Consider the following 23,720-nt stretch of genomic DNA (forward strand, 5'->3'; position numbering starts at 1 on the left):
CTAAGCAACTCAAGTGAGATCTTGTCTCTAAATAAAATACAAAATAGGGCTGGGGATGTGGCTCAGTGGTCGAGTGCCCTTGAGTTCAAATCCCAGAACCCCTGTACCCCAAACGCAAAAAACCTAAATCATAATATGGACCCATATAAGCCAAATGACTGCCTCACACCATACACAAAATCTGTTTTAGGTGCACTATAAACCCAAAGGTAAAAAAAAAAAAAAGCAAAAGCAAAGTATTTTCCATGACACCAGGGAAAAATACTATACCATACCAAAAAGGGAGAAAAAGCAAAGGAAAGAAAAGGGGAAGAAAGGAAAGCAAAGCAAAGGAAAGAAGGGAAGGGAGCAAACAAAGAAGGAAAAAGACCAGTCCACTAACCATCAGAGAAAAGCCTGATAAACATGTCACATTAAAATGAAGAACTGTTCATCATAAGAAACTACTAAATGGGAAAAGATATTTGCAACATAAACATCCAAGTAAGGATTTATATTCAAATCCAGAATTCTATAAAATGACATGAATTTAAATATAAAAATGGGCAATTAATTTCAGAAGGACTTCATGAAAAATGAAATTCAAATGGCCAAGATATGAAAAGACATCCAACATCATTAGTAGTCAGAGAAATGGAGATTAAAATCACATTCAACTAGTTTGGCTAGAATTAAAATATATAATGCCAAGTATTATTGTTGGCAAGGAATATGGAGCCATTAGAACTGTAACATACTAATAATTGAGGTAAAAGGTAATAAACTATTATTATGGAAAACTGTTTGGCATTACCTAATAAAGACACATGTTCCCTATGTTTCTGCAATTCAAATTCTGAATATATAGCTTCAAGAAAAATATCCAAACAGCTGGGGTGGATAAGGCAGGAGGATTGCAAATTCAAGGCCAGCTTCAGCAAATCAGTGGGTCCTAAGCAACTTAGTGATACCCTATCTCAAAATAAAAAATAAAAAGGAATAGGATCTCCATATGTGAGAATACATTCTAATTCTGTAAGTAAACTTTCGATTTTAATCTGTTAGACTACCATTCTTCAAATTCTGAAAAAGTAGACTTTTCAGATATTACATTATTCAACAAGTCATGTAAACTGTAAAATTTTAAGACTGAACTTCTCACTTCTAATTTTGAAATATGAAATAAGTATTCAGTATTGATTGAATGGTTATAGTTTTAGATAATACGAAACAGATAATATAATCAAGATTTGGGAACTCCACTTTTTGTAAGCATGATTAAATTCCAAAAAACCCATTATATATTAACTCATACTTCTTAAGAAAAAGAATACATTTATGTATGGACTAAATATCAATGTAATGGGCTGGGGTTGTGGCTCAGTGGTAGAATGCTTGTTTATCAAGTATGAGGCACTGGGTTCAATCCTCAGCACCATATAAAAAAATAAATAAAATAAAATAAAGGTATTGGGTCCACTTACAATTAAAAATATTTTAAGAAAATATCAATGTCATAAATACAAATTAAATGATTAAACATTTTTAATTGCTGTATTCATATTGTTAAATTCATACACTGTTACGACAAAGGAACAAATTGTTTGATGTCATAAATTTAATGTGATGAATTTAACTATTACAAATACAATATTTATTGATTTTAGTATCTGTTGAAGAGACATTTAAACATGGAACATTAAAATACACATCTTTAGGTTCATGTACAAAAGTACATAACTTTTAAGAAAACGATTAAAATTAATATCTTGGAAATCTCAAAAATGTATGGACTCTTTTCTTTGTGAGATGTAAAGGGAACACAGCCAACTGACTGATAAATCACTAAGCTGACAAGACATCTTTTAAATTCAGATCTTTAAAAAATATATATATTTTTAAAAGTTATTAATGGGTTGGGGCTGGGGCTATGGCTCAGCAGCAGAGCACTTGTCTAGCATGTGTGAGGCCCTGGGTTTGATCCTCAGCACCACATAAAAATAAATAAAAATAAAGGTATTGTGTCCATCACAACTACAAAAAAATTTTTCTTAAAAAGTTATTAAGCTGCTTTAATGAGAAACACTGTTCTCAACCTATATGTGGTTCTCACCAAGTATTTGAGAGAACATTTTTCATGAATTCATAAAGACATAAAACTAAGCCACTACAGTATACAGTCAAATATAAAAAACTTAATATAGAAATAGTTTTTAAAGAACAACCAAAATAAGTCATTTAAGATGTATTACTGGTCAAGTCTTTTAATAACCACTAAACAAAATCATGCACCCTGAAGTAAAGTGAGTTTCTAAACAGATGACAAAGAACTAACCCATTTTAACAGGCAATGAATGAGTCATGAGAAAACTGCTGGCTAAAGCAATCCTCCTGCTTCAGTCTACCAAGTAGCTGGGACTATAGCAAGAACCACAGAGGTCAGCTACTGTTTATCAGAAAAAAAAAACAAAACTTGCTAAATTTTAAAAGTATGCGATTCAAATAATTTTTTTTTGTAAATTTACTGAGTTGTGCAATTATCACCACAATCCAACTGCAGATCATCTTAAACTACTCTTTTATAGCATAAGGTTCCTTTAAAAAAAATTTTTTTTGTTAGTGCTGTTGATGGAACCCAGAAAGCAGGGCCTCACGCACTCTAGGTAAGTTCTCTACAACAGGGTCACACTCTCAGTCCCAATTGTACACAGTTCTGTAATATAAGGTTTGTCTCAACACTAGCACTATTAAAAGGGACTAATAGAGCATTTAAAAAATGCCATTAAAACTTTTTTGCTACTGTGAAACAACTTTTCTATCAATTAACGAGTTAATAATTTCAGATTCAGGAAATTTCTTCCTACTCTGGACATCTATCCCTACCACGTTATGCTGTTTATAATAACTCTGAGATGCTGGGAAAATTACCTGGGTTATCTTGCTTCCCCTCCTCCGTGATACAAACTCTTGTGAGATTTCCTTTCCGATTAGAGGCTAAAGTTTATTTTCTTTCTGGTATCCTGACGGAGCAAAGGCCCTATGCACGTGAACGGAAACAAAACCCACAGACTTCACAATGCTTACTAAATACTCTGGGTAGGAACACCTTCCTCCCTCAACAAATCTCCCTTTCCAAGCGCGCATCTACCGGTGTCGGTCAGCGGCCACAGACCACTCAGATCTGAACCTGCACTGTGAGCAAGGGTCCTGGGTTAAGCTTAAACTTTCCTACCTACTATGTTTCCAGAAACAGGCCCTTGGGGTCAACAGCAAACATTTTGATGTGCACTCTAAAGAAACGGTTGCACAACTGGGAAACAGGAGGATTCCGGTTTAACAGGTAACTATCACAGATGAGACAAGTAGGATGTGATCTGCTGTGTGATGGTCAATGGCATTTCGAGATCATACGTGTCGCACATTGAACCCAAAGTTTTGGCACATTACTTTATCGTTCACTTAAGGAATATTGCAACGAGTTGAAATAATTTAAGAACGTGGAAAAAAAATGGGTGCAGGGGAATCCACGGATCAGCACTAAACTCAAGGTAGGCGGAAAAATTCTTTGAATACTCCGGCTTTGTTTGGCGACGAGACGACAGAACCACCGAATTTCGGAGTTGGAAGACACGTATCTCGGTGTTCTCCGGTCCGTTCTCGGACTTCAGCACCGCCCCGCCCGTCGCGCACTCGGTCCCGTAGTTCCCCGGATTTAAGGCGGGGACCTCCGGGGAGCTGGGGGAGGCCGCGGCTCGGCCCGCGACGCCGGGCCGGGAGGGAGCGGCCTCCCCGAGGACGACCGAGGGAGGAGGTGGGCGCGAGGAGGCCGCGGGCCGAGAGCGGCGTGCAGCCCCGAGTGAGTGGACGCCCGGCCCGGTCCCCCACCCCGAGGCCGGCCCCGGCGTACCTTTGGCGAGGGCTACGGTGGAGTTCTCGGTGTCGATGGTGTAGAGGATGCCCTCGTAGCGGATCTCCGCCTTGGAGATGAGGCTGATCTTGCTGCCGATGTAAGGGGTGCCCCCGCTCATGGCGCCGCCGCCGCCCCTCCGGGCCGCTCGCAGAGAAGCAGATCCCACGCCGCTGTCGCCGCTCCGCACGCCCGCTCGCTCCGTCGGCGCCTACAGCAGCCGCCTCAGATCCAACATGGCGGCGGCGCCGGCTCCGCTACCCTCCCCCAGCCTCCCGCCCTCAAACCGCGGCGCGGCGGCGGCGGCGGCGGCAGCGGAGGCGGCGCGGGGCATGCTGGGCGGGCGAGGCCGAACTCTCGCGAGACTCGGGCGACCGCGGGCCGCTCCCGACTTCTCCGCGGCGTCTGTAAGTCCCAGTTGCGCCGCTTGGCCTGGTCTAGCGTTTAAGGGGAATTCTCCAGGCAGAGGTGCAGTGTTTCATGACTCTGGGACACCGTGGCGGGACTGGAGAAGTGCTGGTCTCCTTTTTTGGCCCTGACCTTGGCCTCCGCCATTTCCAGACGCGTCGTACTTTGTCAGGAGCCCAGTGCCTCCGTAAACAGTTCCCTCTACCTGGAAAGTTACCTCCCGCCTCCAAGCTCCGGGAGAGCTGCAGGTCGGCCTTTTAAGCCGGCTTTTCCCCTGCTGAGCCAATCGCGCCCCTCTCGGAGCTCTCAGGGAGCTGTTACAACATCTGTCACACTAAACGAGTGCCCCTTACCTCGGCTCGGCATCCCGGGCTGCTCGCAGAGGAGCTGGGACTCCATTCCAAAGATTCGGTTTTTAGTCCTGTTCTGTCCAACACTTAAAGTGCCCGGATCCAAGCTCCTAGCTCTTCATTTTATTGTACACCGACCAATCCCAAGCATTTGCCTGTAACTTTGATCAGTTCTGTGAACTCTTAGTTTCTTATAAAGGATAATCTCCTTAGCCTTCCAGTTGGAATGCAAAAGTTATCTCCTTTTTTCCTTCCACATTGATTCTTTGTTTTTGAATCACTGAGGATTGAACTCTGGGACGTTCTACCACTGAAGTATGTCTCCAACCTTTTTCATTTTTTTTTTTTAATTTTGAAATTAGGTCTCACCAACTTTCCAAGGCTGGAAACTTGCGCTCCTCCTCCCTCAGCCTGAAATTTACAGGCTTGCGCCACTGTGACCTGCTTCAGTAGGTTTTACTGGACTCAGGCAGAGGGATCTTGTTCAAATCTAAGTCAGGTCATGTCCTTCCTCTACTCACTACTCTTCTGACTCCATGTCACACAAAAGGAAAAACAAGACTCCTTATTTTGGCTTCTTGTTATTTCCTTTCCCCATTCGGTTGCATTTCTCACCTCTTTACACAGAACTTTCACACTTAATTCTGCTCTGTGCCCCTGTCACCTCCAGAGATGGTTTTCCTTTCTGCCCTGTTTAAAATATTACTACTTGCTGGAGTCGGTGGCTTGGGAGTCTGAGGCCAGAAGATCTCAAGTTCTCTGCAACTGAAGGAGACCCTGTCTCAGAATAAAAAACAAAAAGGACTGGGGATGTAGTTCAGTGGTAGAGCACCTCTGGATTCAATTCCCAGTACTGCAAATAAAATTCTTTTAAAAAGGGGCTGGGGTAAAGTTCAGTTGGTAGAGGGCTTGCATTGCAGGCACAAGGCCCAGCACCGTGCGCGCGCGCACACACACACACACACACACACACACACACACACACAAAGTAGTATATCAATTTATATCTCCTTGCTCAGCTTGTTTTTTTTCTGCATAGCATTTATCTCTCCCCAGTATGTCTACTTAGTTATTTGTGTGTGTCCATCTCCTTCACTAGAGTGTTCATGTTTTGAGTCAGGATGTTTTGGTCACTTCAGTATCATCAGGGCCTAGTACAGCACCTGGCTTAGGGCAGCTGCTCAGTGAATATTTGTGGCATGAATAAACAGGAAGATGAATGCAGAGCACAGGCAGGATGTCTGGTGAGCTGAGTGAACAAATGGTGAGAAGCCTGGTGTTAGAGTGGGGGAAGCAGCAGAGAAATCTAAGAGGCTGCGATGGGGTTGGTGCACAGTGGCTTCAGAGGCAGGCTATGAATCCCTGGTTTAATATAAAGTCAATATCAGGAAGTTGAATTCTTATACTTGTTTTTTTTTTCTTCTCATTATAGGCCTAGGATACAGCTCATCCTTTTCCACAGTCATCTTCCAAAAACTGAAAGTTCCCCAATTTACACCTCCATTTTACATCTCTGACTTCCAGGGTCACATTAACTACATGGTATGCATTGTGTGTGTGTGTGTGTGTGTGTGTGTGTGTGTGTGTGTGTGTGTGTGTAGCTGAGAATCAAACCCAGGGCATGCTAGGCAAGAGCTCTACCACTGAGCTACATCCCTGGCCTTAAATACACAATAAATGCAATCAGTCACAAGACACTTTCAACTCAAAGTATCCAAAATTATTGCATCTACTTCCTTTCTACCCGCAAATAAATTGTTTGTCATCCATGCCCCTTGGCTACATCAAATCCTCGCCTAAGTATCTGCTGTGGTTTATATGGCTTAAGCATTGATTCATGTAATGGGAAATCTTGATTCCCCAATGTGGCAATATTGAAAGATGGTGGAGTCTTTAAGAGGTGGGCATGTCATTGGGAGGTATTAATTCTGGTTGCAAGTTCTCTGAAGACTAAGTTGTTATAAAAAGAGCAAGACTCCGGTGGGGCTGTTGCTCAGTGGTGGAGCACTTGCCTAGCACGTATGAAAACTGGGTTCCATCCTCAGCACTATATAAAAACAAATAAAGGTATTGTGTCCATCTACAAATAATAGTAATAATAATAATAGCAAGACTGGCCATGCATGGTGGTGTATACCTATAATCCCAGTAGCTTGGGAGGCCAAGGCAGGAAGATTATGAGTTCAAAGCCAGTCTCAGCAATTTAGGCCCTAAGCAACTTCGTGAGGCCCTAGGCAACTTAGTCAAGCCCTGTCTCTAAATCATAAAAATAATAGGGCTGGGGATGTAGCTCAGTGGTTAAGTGCTCCTGAATATAATCCCTGATACAAAAAATAAAAAAGCAAGATTGGCTTCTTCCTGTCTCCACATATGTTTTCTCCTGGTTGAGCATGTTGCCTGCCATGGTGGTATCATATATAATACAGCTAAGAGGATCCACCAGAGGGTGAACAGATAAAGAGAGTTGACCTTGAATCTTCAGTCTCCAAAAGTGTGAGCTAAATAAACCTCTTTTCTTTATAAAGTTCCCAGCCTCAGATATTTTGTTATATCAACAAAAAATGAGTAATACAGTATCTAGTCCTGAAGTCAGGTATTTAGCTGTCCCCAGTTGGTCATCAATCTTGTTGATTTTAATTTATGTTCAGTAGATCTGGGTTTCTTGCACCTGAGGGCATCAGGAACCATGCATAAATGCAGTTAATCAGTTTGATAGTCCATAGTGTATTGTACTTATGACTCTGTAACTTATTGCTAGAAACCTGGTTGAGAACAGTGACGTATTTCACTACCATAGCAGGCTTTCTAAACTCCAGCTCCTTTGTTGCTTCTCTGTTTAAGAGCTCTTGGTACCCCTAGAGTTAAAAATATATCCCTCTCTATTGAATATTTTCAGTAACAGGAAGCTCTCAAATTTGTACAGTGGAAGAACTAAGAAGTATCAGTCTGGTTGGAAGGAGAGACTATGGGGATTTGAAGATTGTCCCAACTTTTATCTAGCTAGTATGCTGTTTTTCACTTACTTTTTTTCTTATTGTTGTTGTGAGGCAGGGTGAGTAGCTGATGGAGAATATGGGAGAAACAAGCCCCCCTCACCATCCTTTAATGTGACCACCACTATTCATCTAAGTAACATAAGATGTTGTTGGTCTGCATTTAAGGATAATGTTTTTGGGACAAATACATCCTTTCAAACAATAGAACCACTCTTATTGGGTGAGATGTTAATTCTATGAGAGACATGCTGAAACTGAGAATAATGAATGATTCAATGGAAGGTGTCCCCCACCCCATATTTGCTCTTGAGTAGAATGGTTACTGATTTCTACCTCTCACTCTTTTCAGTGTGATCATTGAATTTACACTGGTAAAGGCAGAGATGATACAATTTCACAGTTATCTGCTTTTTAATTAAAAGGAGCCCTCTGTATATATGATTTTATTTCTAACTTTAAAATGAGAAAACTAAGCTGGGCCTGGTGGCACATGACTAGATTCCTAGCTACTCCACAGGCTGAGACAGGAGGATTGCTTGAGCCCATGAGTTTGAGACCAGACTGGGCAAAATGAATGAAGGAATAAATGAATGAATGAATAAATAAAATGAGAAAAACTGATACTTAGGGAAATCAAGTAACTTAGGCCAAGGATCAAGGTGAAAATCATGAATTTCAATCCAGTCTGTATGGTCTTACAATGTCTGTACTCTATACCATTCTAGGATGGCAAATCGAATTATTTACAAGTGACAACTTGAGTACATGGCACTGCTAGCCTGGAGACCTGTATTGAAAAGGATTCTGAGACAAAAGTTGTATCTGAGACAATAGGACTTTGTGCCATCATCACTTATCAGCATCGTCCACAGACATAGGGTGGAAAAGTGGTGAAACCAGGTCCAAATCTCTGTCTGTACCATTCACCTTCTAAATATGTGCCGCAAAAGTACATATGGCTAAATGCTTTGTACATTTAATGGTACTCTACAATTAGTTTTCTTAATTTTTTTCTATTATTCAAATATTTTTCCAACTCCTTAAACAACTAACAACTGAAACGGATAAGATTTGTATGTCATTGAAAAGTAAACACAACAATGGAAACTATAATGAATTTTTCTGAGAAAAAAATCCTTTCTAAAATGCAAATCTGATGATTACCAGACCTTTTCATTGAGACCATTCCCCCACATCTTTATTTATTTTTAGATGTAGATAGACACAATACCTTTATTTTATTTTATTTTATTTTTTTAAGAGGGAGAGAGAGACAGAACTTTAATATTTATTTTTCAGTATTTGGCGGACACAGCATCTTTGTCTGTATGTGGTGCTGAGGATCGAACCCGGGCCGCACGCATGCCAGGCGAGCGTGCTACCACTTGAGCCACATCCCCAGCCCCACAATACCTTTATTTTAAATGTTTATTTTTATGTGGTACCAGGGATTGAACCCAGTACCTCATGCATGCTAGGCAAATGCTCTACCACTGAGCCACAGCCCTAGCTCATTGTTCCCTCACATCTTAATCCATTTGGGCTGCTATAACAAAATATCATAAGCTGGTTGTTTGTTTATTTATTTATTTATTTTTGGTGCTGGGGATTGAACCCAGGGCCTCTGCATACAAGGCAAGCACTCTACCAACTGAGCTATATCCCAGCCCTAAGCTAGCAGTTTATAAACAACATAAATTTATGACTCACGGTTTGGAAGCTGGGATGTCTAAGATACAGGCTCTGGAAGATTTAGTGTCAGGTGAGGGCTCACTTTCCTGGTTCCTAGATGGTTGCCCTTTTTGCTAAAATTTCATATGGAGAAAGGTGCACAGGATCTCTCTGAGGTGATGGGTTTTTGTTTGTTTGTTTGTGTTTTTGTATTTGTTTTTGGTACTGGAGATTGAAACCAGGGCCTGGCACATGTTAGGCAAGTGCTCTATTCTCTGAGCTATACCCCCAGCCCTTCTGAGGTCTTTTTTTTTTTTTTTTTTAGGGATACTAAAATCACCTATGAGGGCTCACCCCTCAAGACCTAATCACCTCCTAAAGATCCTACATCCTAATGCGAGACCCGTGGGATTGAGGATCTCAACAAATGAATTTTGGCAGAATGTAAGCATTGCAGCTCATTGCATACCCTGCTTTCCCCACCCACCCAAAGCTTTCAATCATTTCAGTGGCTTCTTATGGTCCTATGTTCTTAGAATTACCTGGGTATGCTATTTACAAACTCCTGTATGAACTGGCTCCTGCTTAACTTTCTTGTTTTCCCCTTTCATCATGGTCTATTTCCCCTACCTACCTCCCCTAGCCTTTGTCCTCCATTCCAGAAGTGATATTAAATTTCCCTCAGATTTCCCACTTCATGGTTTGCCATTGCAGTTCTTAGCCAAGCTGTCACTCGATGAGTACAGGAGCCTTCTCACTGCTGTCCTGAGATATGCACTCTGAGATAATTACTATCCAATGTGTACTATCTCACTGCATGAATATATTCATGTACTGTCTTGGCCTATTTTCTGTTGTTATAACAAAATACCAGAGGCAGAGTAATGTGCAAAGAAAGAAAGTTGGTTTAGCATATAGTTTTGGAGGTTGAGAATCCAATATTGGGCAGACCCTATCTTGTGAGGTTCTCTTGGCTTCATCATAACATGTTAGAGAAATGGAAAGGGAACTGGCATGTGCAGAATAGGCCAACAGCATGGTTTTAGCAACCTGCCCTCAAAGAACTCAAATACCAGCACTAATCCCTCTGAGGGCAGTGCCTCCCCTGACTGTAATTGCCTTGCTCTGGGCCCTGCCTTTTAAAGTTGCTTCCATGTCAACATCATCACACTGGAGACCATGTTTCCAGCACATGAAACTTAGGGGGACACACTCAAACCATATCCAAACCATAGCATGTACCAAGCTGTCATTGTACACTGTGGTGACAGTGCAATTCACCTGTTCATATTATACATTAGTCTTTTAAAATTTTATTTTAAAGAAGTTAACCTTTATTTTTTTGTTTGCTTTTTTATGCAATACTGAGAATCAAACCCAGTACCTCACTGGTGCTAGGCAAGTACTCTACCACTGAGCTACAACCCCAGCCCCTATATATTAGTCTTTTTTTTTTTTAATATATTCATTTTTTAGGTGTAGATGGACACAACACAATGCCTTTATTTTTTTTATGTGGTGCTGAGGATTGAACCCCGGGTCCCACCCGTGCTAGGCGAGCAATCGACCCATGAGCCACAATCCCAGCCCAACATTAGTCTTTAAAATGTGCTGAGATCAGGGACTGGGTATGTATTTTCACTATTGCATTTTAGCACCAACCCAGGTCCTCACATAGAGTAGGGACACAATAAATCTTTATCACATGAATTAATAGATTAAATGTTAATCAGAGATATGAACTTTTTAAAAAAAAATAGAGTATATAGAAAAAACTACTTCTAGCCTTAAAGATTCTAATTTAATATGAGGGCTTAAAATGAGTTGTGTAGGACGATCATTATCTATGTTTGGTTTTAAAGTGAAATGTGTGCCAAGCATTTTTATTCATTTCTTGTTGTGTACTAAGTTAACATGCAAATTTCAATTGCCAGTTGAGTAGTTCTATGTGATGTTTTCTTGTTTCTATGTGGCAGACACCCATGGCTTTCTCATTCACCCCATCTGGGCCTCCAGTGTGGTCTGATTATCCTGAAAAGCCAAATGTGTTAGAGCTGAGCTTGATTACTCTAATGGCACACAATGTTTTCACCAACCTCCTGATTCCTGGATAATTATCATTATCATATTTATGTGTTTAGCCAAAAGCTTAATTGGAAGATTCCAGAATGAAACAATGCTACACAAGGAAAAGAACCTTCCAGTCATTTTCTTGGGAAAAAAAAATTTAAATCAAAATACCACAAGTACATCACAAAATTAAACCATTGAATCAAGTGGAAGGGCTCATTCCCAGACTACCCCTCTGCTGCGGTGGTCTTCCAGAGGCAAGTATGTTTAACTCTTTCAGCTGTTTCTGCTGGTGGTTATCATTGTCTCTAAAAAATATGTTTATATCATCAGTTCTTGATGCATCTGTTTTAGACATTGTCTATTAATTTCCAATTCAGATAAATGAAGATTTATCTCACGGGACAAGTATGTAGAGATATTGGGGAGTTCTTTTCCATTCCATAGCTACCTTTATTTGCTCCTTGCAGAGGTCTAGGCTGTATGCATAATAAGGTGGGCCTTCCATATATGGGTGGGGCCTGGCTTTGCTACTCATGTGCTGACAGTTACGTACATAACATGAGGATTCTCTCTGCCTCCTGGTCTTGTTTTGTTGGTTGACCTTAGTAGGAGACTTTAATGGTGGAGACTTTTTCAAAGTCTGGTGACTAGTGGGAGCACATATGAGAATAATATTGTTAACCGCTTTTGACGGGTGGCGAGTCCTTGCTTCCCCAATGTTGAAGAATAACACCAGAGAAGCACACCAAGGCAAGGTCAGAGTGGAAAATTAGAAGTTTATTAAACAGCAGAAAAGACTTCTCCCGGAGGAAGAAGAGGACCCAAGAGATGGAATCTGTTGAAAGGCCAATGTGTTCCCCTTTTTTATAGTTTTTGGTGATGGAATGTAGGTGGGAAGGCCCGAGGGGTGGGACACAGGTGGGCCAAAGATGTAATCTGCGCAGGAAGGACTTCTGAGGCAGCATCTTCAAGTTTGCTGTTCATTAACACTTCTTTGGGATGGTCTATCTCTAAATCTGCTGGGGGCTGTTTCCTGGACTTCATTAACATTTCAAGAGTTGCTCAACTTTTCCGGGGATTCATTCTCATGGCCTCCATTTTAGATCTCACTTGATATTAGACTTGATATTTACCTAACTACACTGACTACCTAATTTTAAATCTGGCTTCAATATCATAAACAATTTGTTTATATTTATGGTACTTCAGTTAGGACTTCACTTTGGATGATCAGGTGGGAAGTCACTGTAGACATTTAACCAGTGAGTCTTTAAATGACAGACTGCAGAGGTTTGTGGTTATTCAATTTTTTTTTAGCTCAAATCACAAAATTTTTATTTGCAGTTCCATTTTTTTTTTTTTTTTAAGAGAAGAACTCCTACAATTTTAAGGTGTGTATGTCAGGCACCCATGGCCACTATATGAGAGTGATAGTGAGGAAAGTAGGAAGATTCAGCTCCATGTCTTATTCCTGCCTTTTTTGTTTTGTTTTGTTTTTTGGTACTAGGGATTGAACCCAGAGGTGCTTAACCACTGAGCCACATCCCCAGCCCTTTTTATATATTCTTTAGAGACAGCATTTTACCAAGTTGCTTAGGGCCTCGCTAAATTGCTGAGGCTGGCTTTGAACTCACAATCCTACTGCCTCAGCCTCCCAAGCAGCTGGGATTACAGGCATGCACCACGTACTTACTCCCGCCTTTGCTCTACTGGGAATTTATAAGATATATAATGTGGAGGGATGGAGGGTTTCCTTCCTCCTTGGCTACAATTCCCTTTTCCATCTCCCCACCATGTAATTCCAGTTCTTGTCCTCCTGTGTCTAGAGTTATCAGTTACTGCTACCTCTGTTTCTGTGTGTGTATGAAAGAAATATACACAACATAAAATTTATCATCTTAACTTTTTTCTTTATTTTTTTTGGTAGATGGACACAATACCTTTATTTTATTTATTTTTATGTGGTGCTGAGGACCGAAGCCAGTGCCTCACATGTGCTAGGCAAGCACTTTGCCACCAAGCCACAGCCCAGGCCTATATTAACCCTTTTTCATTGTACAGTTCAGTGGCATTAGATACATTCTCATTATGGTGCAGCCATTGCTCATCACCATCTCCAGAACTTTCTTGTCTTACCCAAATGAACTGTACCTACTAAACACTGACTTCCCATTCTTCTTTCTCCCTGCAGCCCCTGGCGACCACCATTCTACTCTACATGGGTTGGGCTCATTTAGGAACATCTTATAAGTCGAGTCATCCAATATTTGTCCCTTTGTGTCCACTCTCTACTTTATAGCTTCAACACATTTGTTGAAATTTCTTATCTTTTGATGATTTTCCATCTCTTGTGGCTTTTCATCTTTTACCTCCTTTACTATTATATTAGTAGGTTATTGGAAGTAGAGATCCAACTATAGGGTGAAACTGCTAACTTTAATCAGGGATTCATTCTTTTTGAGAAGAGAAGATCCCAACAAAGGGACAAACATTGTTTGTTTTCATTTAAATGAGGTCAAACACACAGAGACAGATGTGTAGTGGCTGCTAGGGAGTGGCTTAGAGTGGGTTGGAGTTTCAGTTTGGGATGGTGAATCTAGAGATGGATGGTGGTGATGGGACATGAAGTTCTAATTCTGTGACTTCTCAGCCAGGTGTGGTGGTATACTCCTGAATGTATACTCTTGTGACGGGGAAATCTGATGCAGGAGATTCACGAGCTCTAGGTCAGCCTGGGCAACTTAAGGAGACTCTGCCTCAAAATAAAAATTAAAAAGGATTGGAGGTATAGCACCCCTAGGTTTAATTGCCAGTACCAAAAAGAAAAAAGAAGAAATTAATAATAATAATAATCCGGTGACTTGGCCTGCGAGATGCAGGCCTCTAACCCCATGCAGAGGAATGTAGAAGGCCAACTCATCTATGAGGAAATTTCGGTGGCAAGAGCACATTAGGATTCATATGGCTTACTCCTATATCTGTGGGCTTTATAAATTCTTCAAGGAACTAGGTCTGAGATTAGGATGAGACAAAGTAAGCACCTAGGGCACAACATTTAAGGAGGTACTCACTTTTTTTCTTTTCTTTTTCGACATGGGATCAAACCCAGGGCTTCTCGAATGTGAGGCAAGCGCTTTACCACTGAGCTGTATCCCAGCCTAGGAGGTGTGTACCCTTAAGGTATAAATCTCAGAGAGAGAGGACTACTCCAACACACTGCCACCTCTGCAGGGAAGTCCAGATGACATTGTGTATTAGTTAGGGTTCTCCAGAGAATCAGAACCCATAGGATATATATAGATTATAAGAAGAGATTTCTTACAGAAATTGGCTCATGCGATTATGGAGGCCGAGAAGTCCCACCATCTGCTGTCTGCAAGCTGGAGATCCCATGAAGCCTGGATGGTAATTCAGCCGGAGGCTGAAGTCTTGAGAATGGGGAAGTACACGGATGGATGGTGGGTGGGGCATAGCCTGAGAACCTGGAGCTCTGGTGTCTTAGGGTAGGAAAGATGGACCTCCTACTCTCAGGGACAGGGGGGAGAGAGAGGTGGGGAATCTGCCCTTCCTTGTTGTGTTAGCTTTCCTGGTACCTGAGATAGTAGACTTAGAAAAGGTTTATTTTCAAAGTTTTAAAGGTTTCAGTCCATGAACAATTGGCTTCATTGCTTAGGGTCCGTGTGACCCAAAACCAATCATTTCATGTCAGGAAGCAAAAAAGAGAAAGAGGAAGAGGCCAGGGACACATAGTCCCCTTCAAGGACATGACCTAAAGGTCTCCCAGTAGGCCTACCTACTAAAGGCTCCACCACCTCCTAATAATGCCTCTCTGGGGAACAAGCTTTCTTTTTCTTTTTACCACTTAGACCTTGGGAGATGCTAAGGTCCCAACTAGAGCTGTTGCCTCTTTTTTCTACTCTGGGCTTCTGTGGTTAGATAATGCTTGCTTATACTGGTGAAGGTGCTAGTTTTAACTTAGTCTACTGATTCAAATGCTAATCTCTTCCAGAAATCTCTCACAGACACATCCAGAAATAATGCTTTATCAGTCTCCTGGGCACCCTTGATCTCAGTCAAGTCCATTGAGTTCAAGTCATGACAGCATTAGGATCCTGATCTAAAGATGACTTTGCATGTTGTGAGATAGTAACTAGCTGATTGTCAGTCAGCAAACTTCTCTTATAAGCATTTTGCCATTTCACACCACCCATGTTTAGAGTTGAGAATCAGTTTCACATGTTATTCCCTTTTTGGTGGAGAAACTAAGGACAGGGAAGGTGATAGTCTTGACCTGAGGTAGTCAGTGATGAGCCAAGACCTGTACCCAAGTCTTTTAAGTTCAAACTGCACCATTCCCCACCTGGACTGGGGATCAAATCCAGGACTTTGTGCATGCTAGGCACGTGCTCTACTATTGAGCTACATCCCCAGCTCCCAATTTCACTTCTTTTTATGAAAGCAGCCATTTAGAAGAGAAAGTATTGTACTCAGTAACTGACTCAGTTCTACCTCCTTTTGCACAAAATTTCTGTTTTGCCCAGTCTTATATCTTAACAGTTTTTTTTTTTTTTTTTTGTGGTCCTGGGAATTAAACCAAGGGTGCTTTGTCACTGAACTACATATCTTGCCCTCTTTTTTTTTTTTTTTTTTTTAAAGAGAGAGAGAGAGAGAGAGAGGGGGACAGAGAGAGAGAATTTTTAGAGAATTTTTTTTTTAATATTTATTTTTTAGTTTTTTTTTGGCAGACACAACATCTTTGTTTGTATGTGGTGCTGAGGATCGAACCCAGGCCGCACGCATACCAGGCAAGCGCGCTACCTCTTGAGCCACATCCCCAGCGAGAGAGAGAGAGAGAGAGAGAGAGAGAGAGAGAGAGAGAGAGAGAGAGAGAAAGAGAAAGAAAGAAAGAAAATTTTTAACATTTATTTATTTTTTCTTAGTTCTCGTCGGACACTACATCTTTGTATGTGGTGCTGAGGATCGAACCTGGGCTGCACGCATGCCAGGCGAGCACGCTACTGCTTGAGCCACATCCCCAGCCCCTCTTGCCCTCTTTTTAAATTTTATTTGAGCCAGGTTCAGGGGCCCATGCCTGTAATCCTCTCCCCCTCCCTCTCCCCCTCCCTCCCTCCCCCTCCCCCTCCCCCTCTCTCTCTCTCTCTCTCTCTCTCTCTCTCTCTCTCTCTCCCCCTCCCCCTCTCTCTCCCTCTCTCTTCCTTCTCTTCTGCGACTGACCACTAAGGTCCTGCTAATAAAATCTCGGACAGGTAAATGGTTGTTTTGGCTTGTTGAGTTTACGGAACTTTTCCATCGTCGTTTACTATAGTAATTATGAGAGTTGTATAGCTATAATTCTTAAAATTATAAGATTCCTTATAAGTATTGTATTACTGGCAGTGATATTAAATGATAATAATTACTTACCTTTAAAAAATATGATCAGTTAGAGATACATCATGGGATAACATTTAAATTTTTTTTTTTTAGTTGTAGAAGGACACAATATCTTTATTTATTTATTTTTATGTGGTGCTGAGGATTGAACCAGTGCCTCACGCGCATGCAAGGCAAGTGCTCTATCACTGAGCTACAACCCCAACCCTATGGGATAGCATTTTTAAAAAGTAGCTTATCTTTCTGGGTGCATTCACTGCTTACAAAGTCTGGTTATTACTACATTGATATTATAAGTTAACTTGAATCTGAATTTGTACTTATGTTGGCAGGATGACAACACCCGACAACATCCTGTAGTTTTAGAGTATTCTGGGTAAGGAGAACACACATTAAGGCCTTGTGCTGTTCAGATGGCAGAGGCAGTGACAGTCAGTGGTGGTGGGGTGATAATGGTGGTAGGTGTGTTAAATGAGAAAGAGAGGGCTGTGGATGTGGCTCAAGCGGTAGCACGCTCACCTGGCATGTGTGCGGCCCGGGTTCGATCCTCAGCATCACATACAACAAAGATGTTGTGTCCGCCGAGAACTAAAAAATAAATATTTAAAAAAAAAATAAGAGAGAGAGAAAGAGAGGGGTGAGGGGTGGGAGAGGGAGATAAAAAACCTCTAAAGGCCTTAATTTTGCCCTCGGGGAATTTGCTGCTCAAATATCAACAGTTTAAAGAAATAAATAAAGAAAAGATATTGTATAGAGGGCACTTTGAGGTTGTTGCTGAGCACCAAGTCTGGGACTTGGAGACACCAAGAGTGGCTGCAGGCAAAGGGAGGCTGGGAGGTATTGTCACAGATTGCTTCTATGCTCCCAGGGGCAATGCAGAGATAGGAGCCTGCTTGTAAATTCTCTTCCAGGTGAGCACCTGTAGCTTGCCTGAGGCTGTTCTGGGAAGTGTTTGTGCTTTGACACAGGCTGCCCCCTGCATTAGGAAGCAGGGCAAAGTCCAAATGAAGACCATAGACCATATGTCTAAATGTTTGAAAATTCTAATTCAGGAAATAATTTGTTAACTAAAACATATCATATCCTTTTACTTTCTTCTTCTTCTTCTTTTTTTTTTTTGTACCAGAAATCGAACCCAGGGGTTTGAACAACACCTGAGCAATATCCCTAACCCTTTAACCCTTTTTATTTTTTCTTTTGAGACAGTGTCTCACCAATTTGCTTAGGGCCTTGCTAAGACTGGCTTTGAACTTGTGATTCTCCTGCCCCAGCCTCCTGAATCTCTGGGATTATGAATGTGCGCCACCACGTCCAGCTATATCCTTTTTCTTTGGATAAACTATACCTCCAAAGTGTCCTTGAAAGCCAAGTTAAAATGTAGAAATCTCAGATACTTTGTAGTTCCATAGCAGAACATGGTGAAGTTGGGGTGCAGGGTAGAGGAGATGGGCAGGAGGGAGCCAGTCCCAATCTATGGCCTGATTTACCTTGTCTTCCCACCCCCAGCTCTTTGTCACACTGCCTGAACCTCATCTGCATACTCACAGACACCTCAGTTTGTGTGTCTATATCTGGCCTCAAAGCAGCCACCTCTTTGCTGTATTTAAGCCTAATGAAAATATGGCATGTGTCAGGATAAGGGACATGGGAAAGAGGCCCACACAAGTCTTCATATACTGGAAGATGGGTTTGAGGCTGTTTGGGCATGGAATTGTTTGTTTCTTTTTTTCTTGATAGCTGGGACACAGATTAGAATAGCAGTCAGAAAACTATGCTCATGGGCCAAATCTGGGCTCTCCACCTGCTTCTGTAAATAAAATTTTATTGTAATGTAACTGTCTTAGTCCATTTTCTATTGCTATAATTGAATATCACAGACTGGGTAATTTATAAAGAATAGAGGTTTATGTAGCTATAGTTCTGGAGGCTGGAAAGTTTAAGAGCATGACTTGGCATCTGACTCACATCTGGTAAGGGCCTTCCTGCTGGGTCAAGGCATGGCAGAGAACATCACACAAGAGCCAAAGGCATCCGTAAGACAGAGACAAACTGGATTTTTATGATAGATCTATTCTTGGGATAACCCATTAACCCAATAATCCATGAATGGACTAAGTCATTCATGAATGTGTTTTTAGGAAATACACAATAAAGTATTAAGGGTAAAATGATATGACAGCCACAATTTATTTTCATGCAATGAAATATGTCCTCAAACCAACAGTGTTCAATAATGTTGCAATCGTTGCTGAATTGTATTAGTATGTAGTTAGGCCTATCATGGTTGGGTCTGTACTGAACGTGTACAGGCATTTATTTTTTTTTTTCTCTTATTTCCTAAACAATGCAGTATAAGAACTACTCACATGGCATTTATGCTATAAATGATTTAAGGTATATGGGAAGATGTATGTAGTTTATATACAAATATTATGCCATTTTTTATAAGGAACTTGAGCATTCTCAAGTTTTGGTACATGCGGAGGGTCCTTTAACCAGTCCTTCTGTGATACAGAAGGATGACTATAATAATATTAAAAATGAAAACATGTACACAGAGAGAGTAAAAATAAAAATGTGGAAAAATGGTAGCATTTGTCATTGTTGTGAATTCTTTTTATGTGTTCTTTAAATTCTTTCTGCAACTTTGCTATAAGTTTGAAGTGAAAAAATAATATGTGGGGAACAAGGAATTTCTTTTTTTATTTATATACAACAGCAGAATGCATCACAATTCTTATTACACATATAGAGCACAATTTTTCATATCTCTGGTTGTATACAAAGTGTATTCATACCAATCCGTGTCTTCATATATGTACTTTGGATAATAATGATCATCAGGTTCCACCATCATTTCTTTCTTTTTTTTTTTTTTAAAAAAGGAAAGGCAAGAGAAACAGGAGTGGGCAGGGTGAGCCTTCAGAATGTGATGCACCTCTGACTTTTTTTTTAAGAGAGAGAGAGAGAGAGAGAGAGAGAGAGAGAGAGAGAGAATTTTAACATTTATTTTTCAGTTTTCAGTGGACACAACATCTTTGTTTTATATGTGGGGCTGAGGATTGAACCTGGGCCGCACGCTTGCCAGGCAAGTGCACTACCACTTGAGCCACATCCCCAGCCCCCACCATCATTTCTAACCCCATACCCCCTCCTTTCCCCTCCAACCCCTCTGCCCTATCTAGAGTTCATCTGTTCCTCCCATGCTCCCTGTCCCTACCCTACTATGAGTCAGTCACCTTATATCAAAGAAAACATCCGGCATTTGGTTATTTGGGATTCACTAACTTCACTTAGCCTTATCTTCTCTAACACCATCCATTTACCTGCAAATGCTATGATTTTATTCTCCTGATTGCTGAATAATATTCTATTGTGTATATATTCCACATTTTAAAAAAAATCCATCTATTGAAAGGCATCTAGGTTGGTTCCACAGTTTAGTTTGTGAATTGTGCTGCTATAAACATTGATGTGGCTATGTCCCTATAGTATGCTGGTTTTAAGTGCTTTGGGTATAGATAGAGGAAAGGGATAGCTGGGTCAAATGGTGGTTCCATTCCTAATTTTCCAAGAAATATCCGTACTACTTTCCTTATTGGCTGTACCAGTTTGCAGTCCCACCAGCAGTGTATGAGCATGCCTTTTCCCCACATCCTCGCCAAGACTTTATTGTCTGTTTTCATAATAGCTGCCATTCTGACTGGAGTGAGATGAAATCTTAGAGTGGTTTTGATTTTCATTTCTCTAATTGCTAGAAATGATGAACATTTTTTCATATATTTGTTGATTGATTGTATATCCTCTTCTGAGAAGTGTCTGTTCAGGTCCTTGGCCCGTTTATTGATTGGATTATTATTATTATTATTTTTTTGGTGTTTTTAACTTTTTGAATTCTTTATATACCCTAGAGATTAGTGCCCTAACTGATGTGTGAGGGGTAAAATTTTGCTCCCAAGATGTAGGCTCTCTATTCACCTCACAGATTGTTTCTTTTGCTGAGAAGAAATTTTTTAGTTTGAGTCCATCCCATTTATTGATTCTTGATTTAATTCTTGCACCAAAGGAGTCTTATTAAGGAAGTTGGGGCCTAATCCCACATGATGGAGATTAGGACCTATTTTTTCTTCTATTGGACGCAGGGTCTCTGGTTTTATTTTTAAGTCCTTGATCCATTTTGAGTTGAGTTTTGTGCATGGTGAGAGATAGGGGTTTAATTTCATTTTGTTGCATATGGATTTCCAGTTTTCCCAGCATTTTTTGAAGAGACTATTTTTTTCCAATGCATGTTTTTGGCACCTTTTTCGAATATAAGACAATTGTGATTTTGTGGGTTAGTCTCTGTGTCCTCTATTCTGTACCATTGGTGTACCAGTCTGTTTTGGTGCCAATACTATGCGAATTTCCTCTCTTCTGCTCCAACCATAATGCTCACTAAAGATCAACATTCTCCTGGTTGTTCCAGAGATGAAAAGGAAAGTATAGTCATGGAAAGAAAAAGGAAAAACAAGGGGCTGGGATTGTGGCACAGTGGTAGAGGCCTCCCTAGCACGGGCGGGACCGGATGCGATCCTCAACATACATACAAATGAAGGCATTGTGTTGTGTCCATCTACACCTAAAACAAGTTTTTTTTTTTAAAAAGGGAAAACAAGTCAAATTTGGTAGCTGATATTAACCTATACAATGCCTCCAGTGGTCTTTTAAAGCTTATTTAAGTTTGTAAGAATCAATTTAGAAGGATATAGGGTGGGAACCACAGGTGTCAGCAGTGTAGCTTCCTTCAGATGTTCCTCAATATAAGTGACTTTGGTGCAGGTCACTCAGTAAGTGCGAGGAGGCAGGTGAGATCTCCCTTATGACTTTACAAGTGCTGTCCTAATTTAAAAGCCCCATGTCTCACAGAGGACAATCCAGGGACAATTCCATAGGCATAGCTTCTCAGGACTCTGTAGGGAATGTGTCCATTATTCCATATTCAGGAAACAAAACCCAAGGTAAAGACTGGGAATGTAGCTCAGTGGAAGAGTAGTTGCCTAGCATGTGCAAGACCCTGTACTTTATCCCTAGCACCAGAAAAACAAGCAAGCAAAAAACCCAAACTGAGGTATAACATATAATTACCTTAGTAGTTAGTTATAGGTCTCTCAATCCAGATGCAATTTAGCAACAATTATTTTTACTCTAAGAAATTTTGCCTAGCAACATAGTAAACACATTCTTCCAGGGAAATCAACCTGAGACAAGATTCTCATGCATGGCATTTTGTTTATCTCTTGCCTATAGTTCATGCCCATGACTTTGGTTAACAACTTTAGTAGAAAAGGACAGGCTAGTTCATGGTGTGATTACCAGGTTTTGTGTACCCAATAGTATGATGGGATGTCTCCTCCATCCAACTGGAGTAGTCTTTGGCCATCAGTGTTTATAGGCTTACATTACTCCTTTTATTTTGGGAATTCTAGATATTTCACATCAAACAGTATTACATGATAGTTTTGTTTCTTTACCAAGCCAAGTTACTGCAGTGAAAGTTGTTTAACCCTTACATAAAAGGTTAGCTGAGTGTGGCGATGCACACCTGTAATCCCAGCTAGATGGGAGGTTGATTCAAGATTATTTGCATGTTCGAGTCCAGCCTGGACAACTTAATGAGACCCTAGATCTCAACTTAATGAAACCCTCTCAGTAGTAGAGTACCTGCCTAGCATGTGTGAATCCTGGATTCAATTCCCAGTACCCTCCCCCCCACACACACAGAGTGCATTTTTCCTATATAAATGAAGAATTCCTGTAAATGAAGAATTTATCCAGTCATAAAGTACCATTGAGACCTTTTATTGCTTTAAAAATCTTGTCTGGGGCTGGGGTTGTGGCTCAGTGATAGAGCGTTCGCCTAGCACATGCAAGGCCCTGGGTTCGCTCCTCCGCACCACATAAAAATAAAAAAAGGTATTGTGTCCAACTACAACTAAAATATTATTTAAAAAATCTTGTCTGGCCAGTTGTGGTGGTGTAAAGCTGTAATTCTAGCAAGTAAGAAGGCAGAAGCAGTCTGGCAACTTAGACCCTATGTCAAAAAAAAAAAAAGTTGGAAGGTGTCTGGGGTGTATCTCAGTGAAAAAGAACTCCTGGATTCAATGCTTGGTGCAAAACAAAACAAAACATCCACCTCCCCCAATCCCAAACCAAAAGAACTCCTCTGTTGTTGTAGAAAATATCTTAATTCTCCTTAAGTGTCACTAGATGGCAGCAGAGGACAGTGGTCATACTCCAGTGCAGGGTTAAATTGGAGCACTCACCATAGCTTTTGTTAGACTCTTGGAGATGCTGTTGAGATTACCATTTCCACGTGGAGAACTTTCTTTAACCTTTTGTCAGTGATCACAAATCCTATTATCCCTGCCTGTCCGCTTTTGCCCTCTGCTCCCTTGGGTGCTCCCAAACATTTCTCTGTGAAGCTTAGGCTTTGAATGGAGTTGGAGTCAATTTGGCGACTCCACCTGCTCTTTTAGGTGGTAGCTCTGGCACAGACATAGGTTCTATGGGATTCATTTTCTGGTCTTCATCATCCCCTAGCACCCACCCCAGCCAGACATTAATCCATCCCGGCAGCCCACCTGCAGCTGGGTTTCTGGCCAGGTTCTTTTTTTTTTTTGACAGTGAGTAGTTTCTCTTTCAGCATGAATTTGGTTTCACTCCAAACCCCATCTCCCTGCCTCCCAGTGGGATTTATCCTATCACAGGCCACAGAGTTTTCCACGTTAGAGAATGAGTAGGTGCAATCTCCCAACCAGGATTTCAATGTCTTGTTAGTATTTCCTTTTCTGCCCCTTTTATCTCGTAGTCCATTGATCAAATTAAATGGAGGGTCTAGAAATCTAGCCTACTGCTGCCACCCTTCTGTAATGCCCATGGGTGGGTGGGGGAGGTGTGACTTCT

General features: G+C 41.0%; 2 protein-coding genes across 24 annotated transcripts in view; one reads left to right on the forward strand and one right to left on the reverse strand.

Annotated features, from left to right (window-relative positions):
• Lsm14a (LSM14A mRNA processing body assembly factor) overlaps positions 1-4,675 on the reverse strand; it is a 70,022-nt gene extending 65,347 nt beyond the window's left edge. For 10 of the 11 annotated variants that reach the window (XR_013430803.1, XR_005731592.2, XM_021730051.3 and 7 more), the window contains exon 1: positions 3,887-4,023. Coding sequence is in view for 9 of the 11 variants with exons in the window: in XM_021730051.3 (XP_021585726.1) it covers positions 3,887-4,007 (121 nt within the window). In the remaining 2 variants the exon portion in view is untranslated. Of the gene's footprint in view, positions 1-3,886; positions 4,024-4,647 lie in introns of those variants that run through there. The other variant, XM_078032158.1, reaches the window with a different exon arrangement.
• Positions 3,080-23,720, forward strand: part of LOC120888121 (uncharacterized) — a 121,198-nt gene continuing 100,557 nt past the window's right edge. For 2 of the 13 annotated variants that reach the window (XM_078032161.1, XM_078032160.1), the window contains exon 1: positions 4,006-4,293. In XM_078032161.1, coding sequence (XP_077888287.1) covers positions 4,006-4,293 — 288 coding nt within the window. The other 11 variants (XR_013430808.1, XR_013430806.1, XR_013430805.1 and 8 more) reach the window with 11 other exon arrangements.

This window comes from Ictidomys tridecemlineatus, chromosome 15 (genome assembly GCF_052094955.1).
Source record: "Ictidomys tridecemlineatus isolate mIctTri1 chromosome 15, mIctTri1.hap1, whole genome shotgun sequence".
NCBI classification, from domain to species: Eukaryota; Metazoa; Chordata; class Mammalia; order Rodentia; family Sciuridae; genus Ictidomys; species Ictidomys tridecemlineatus.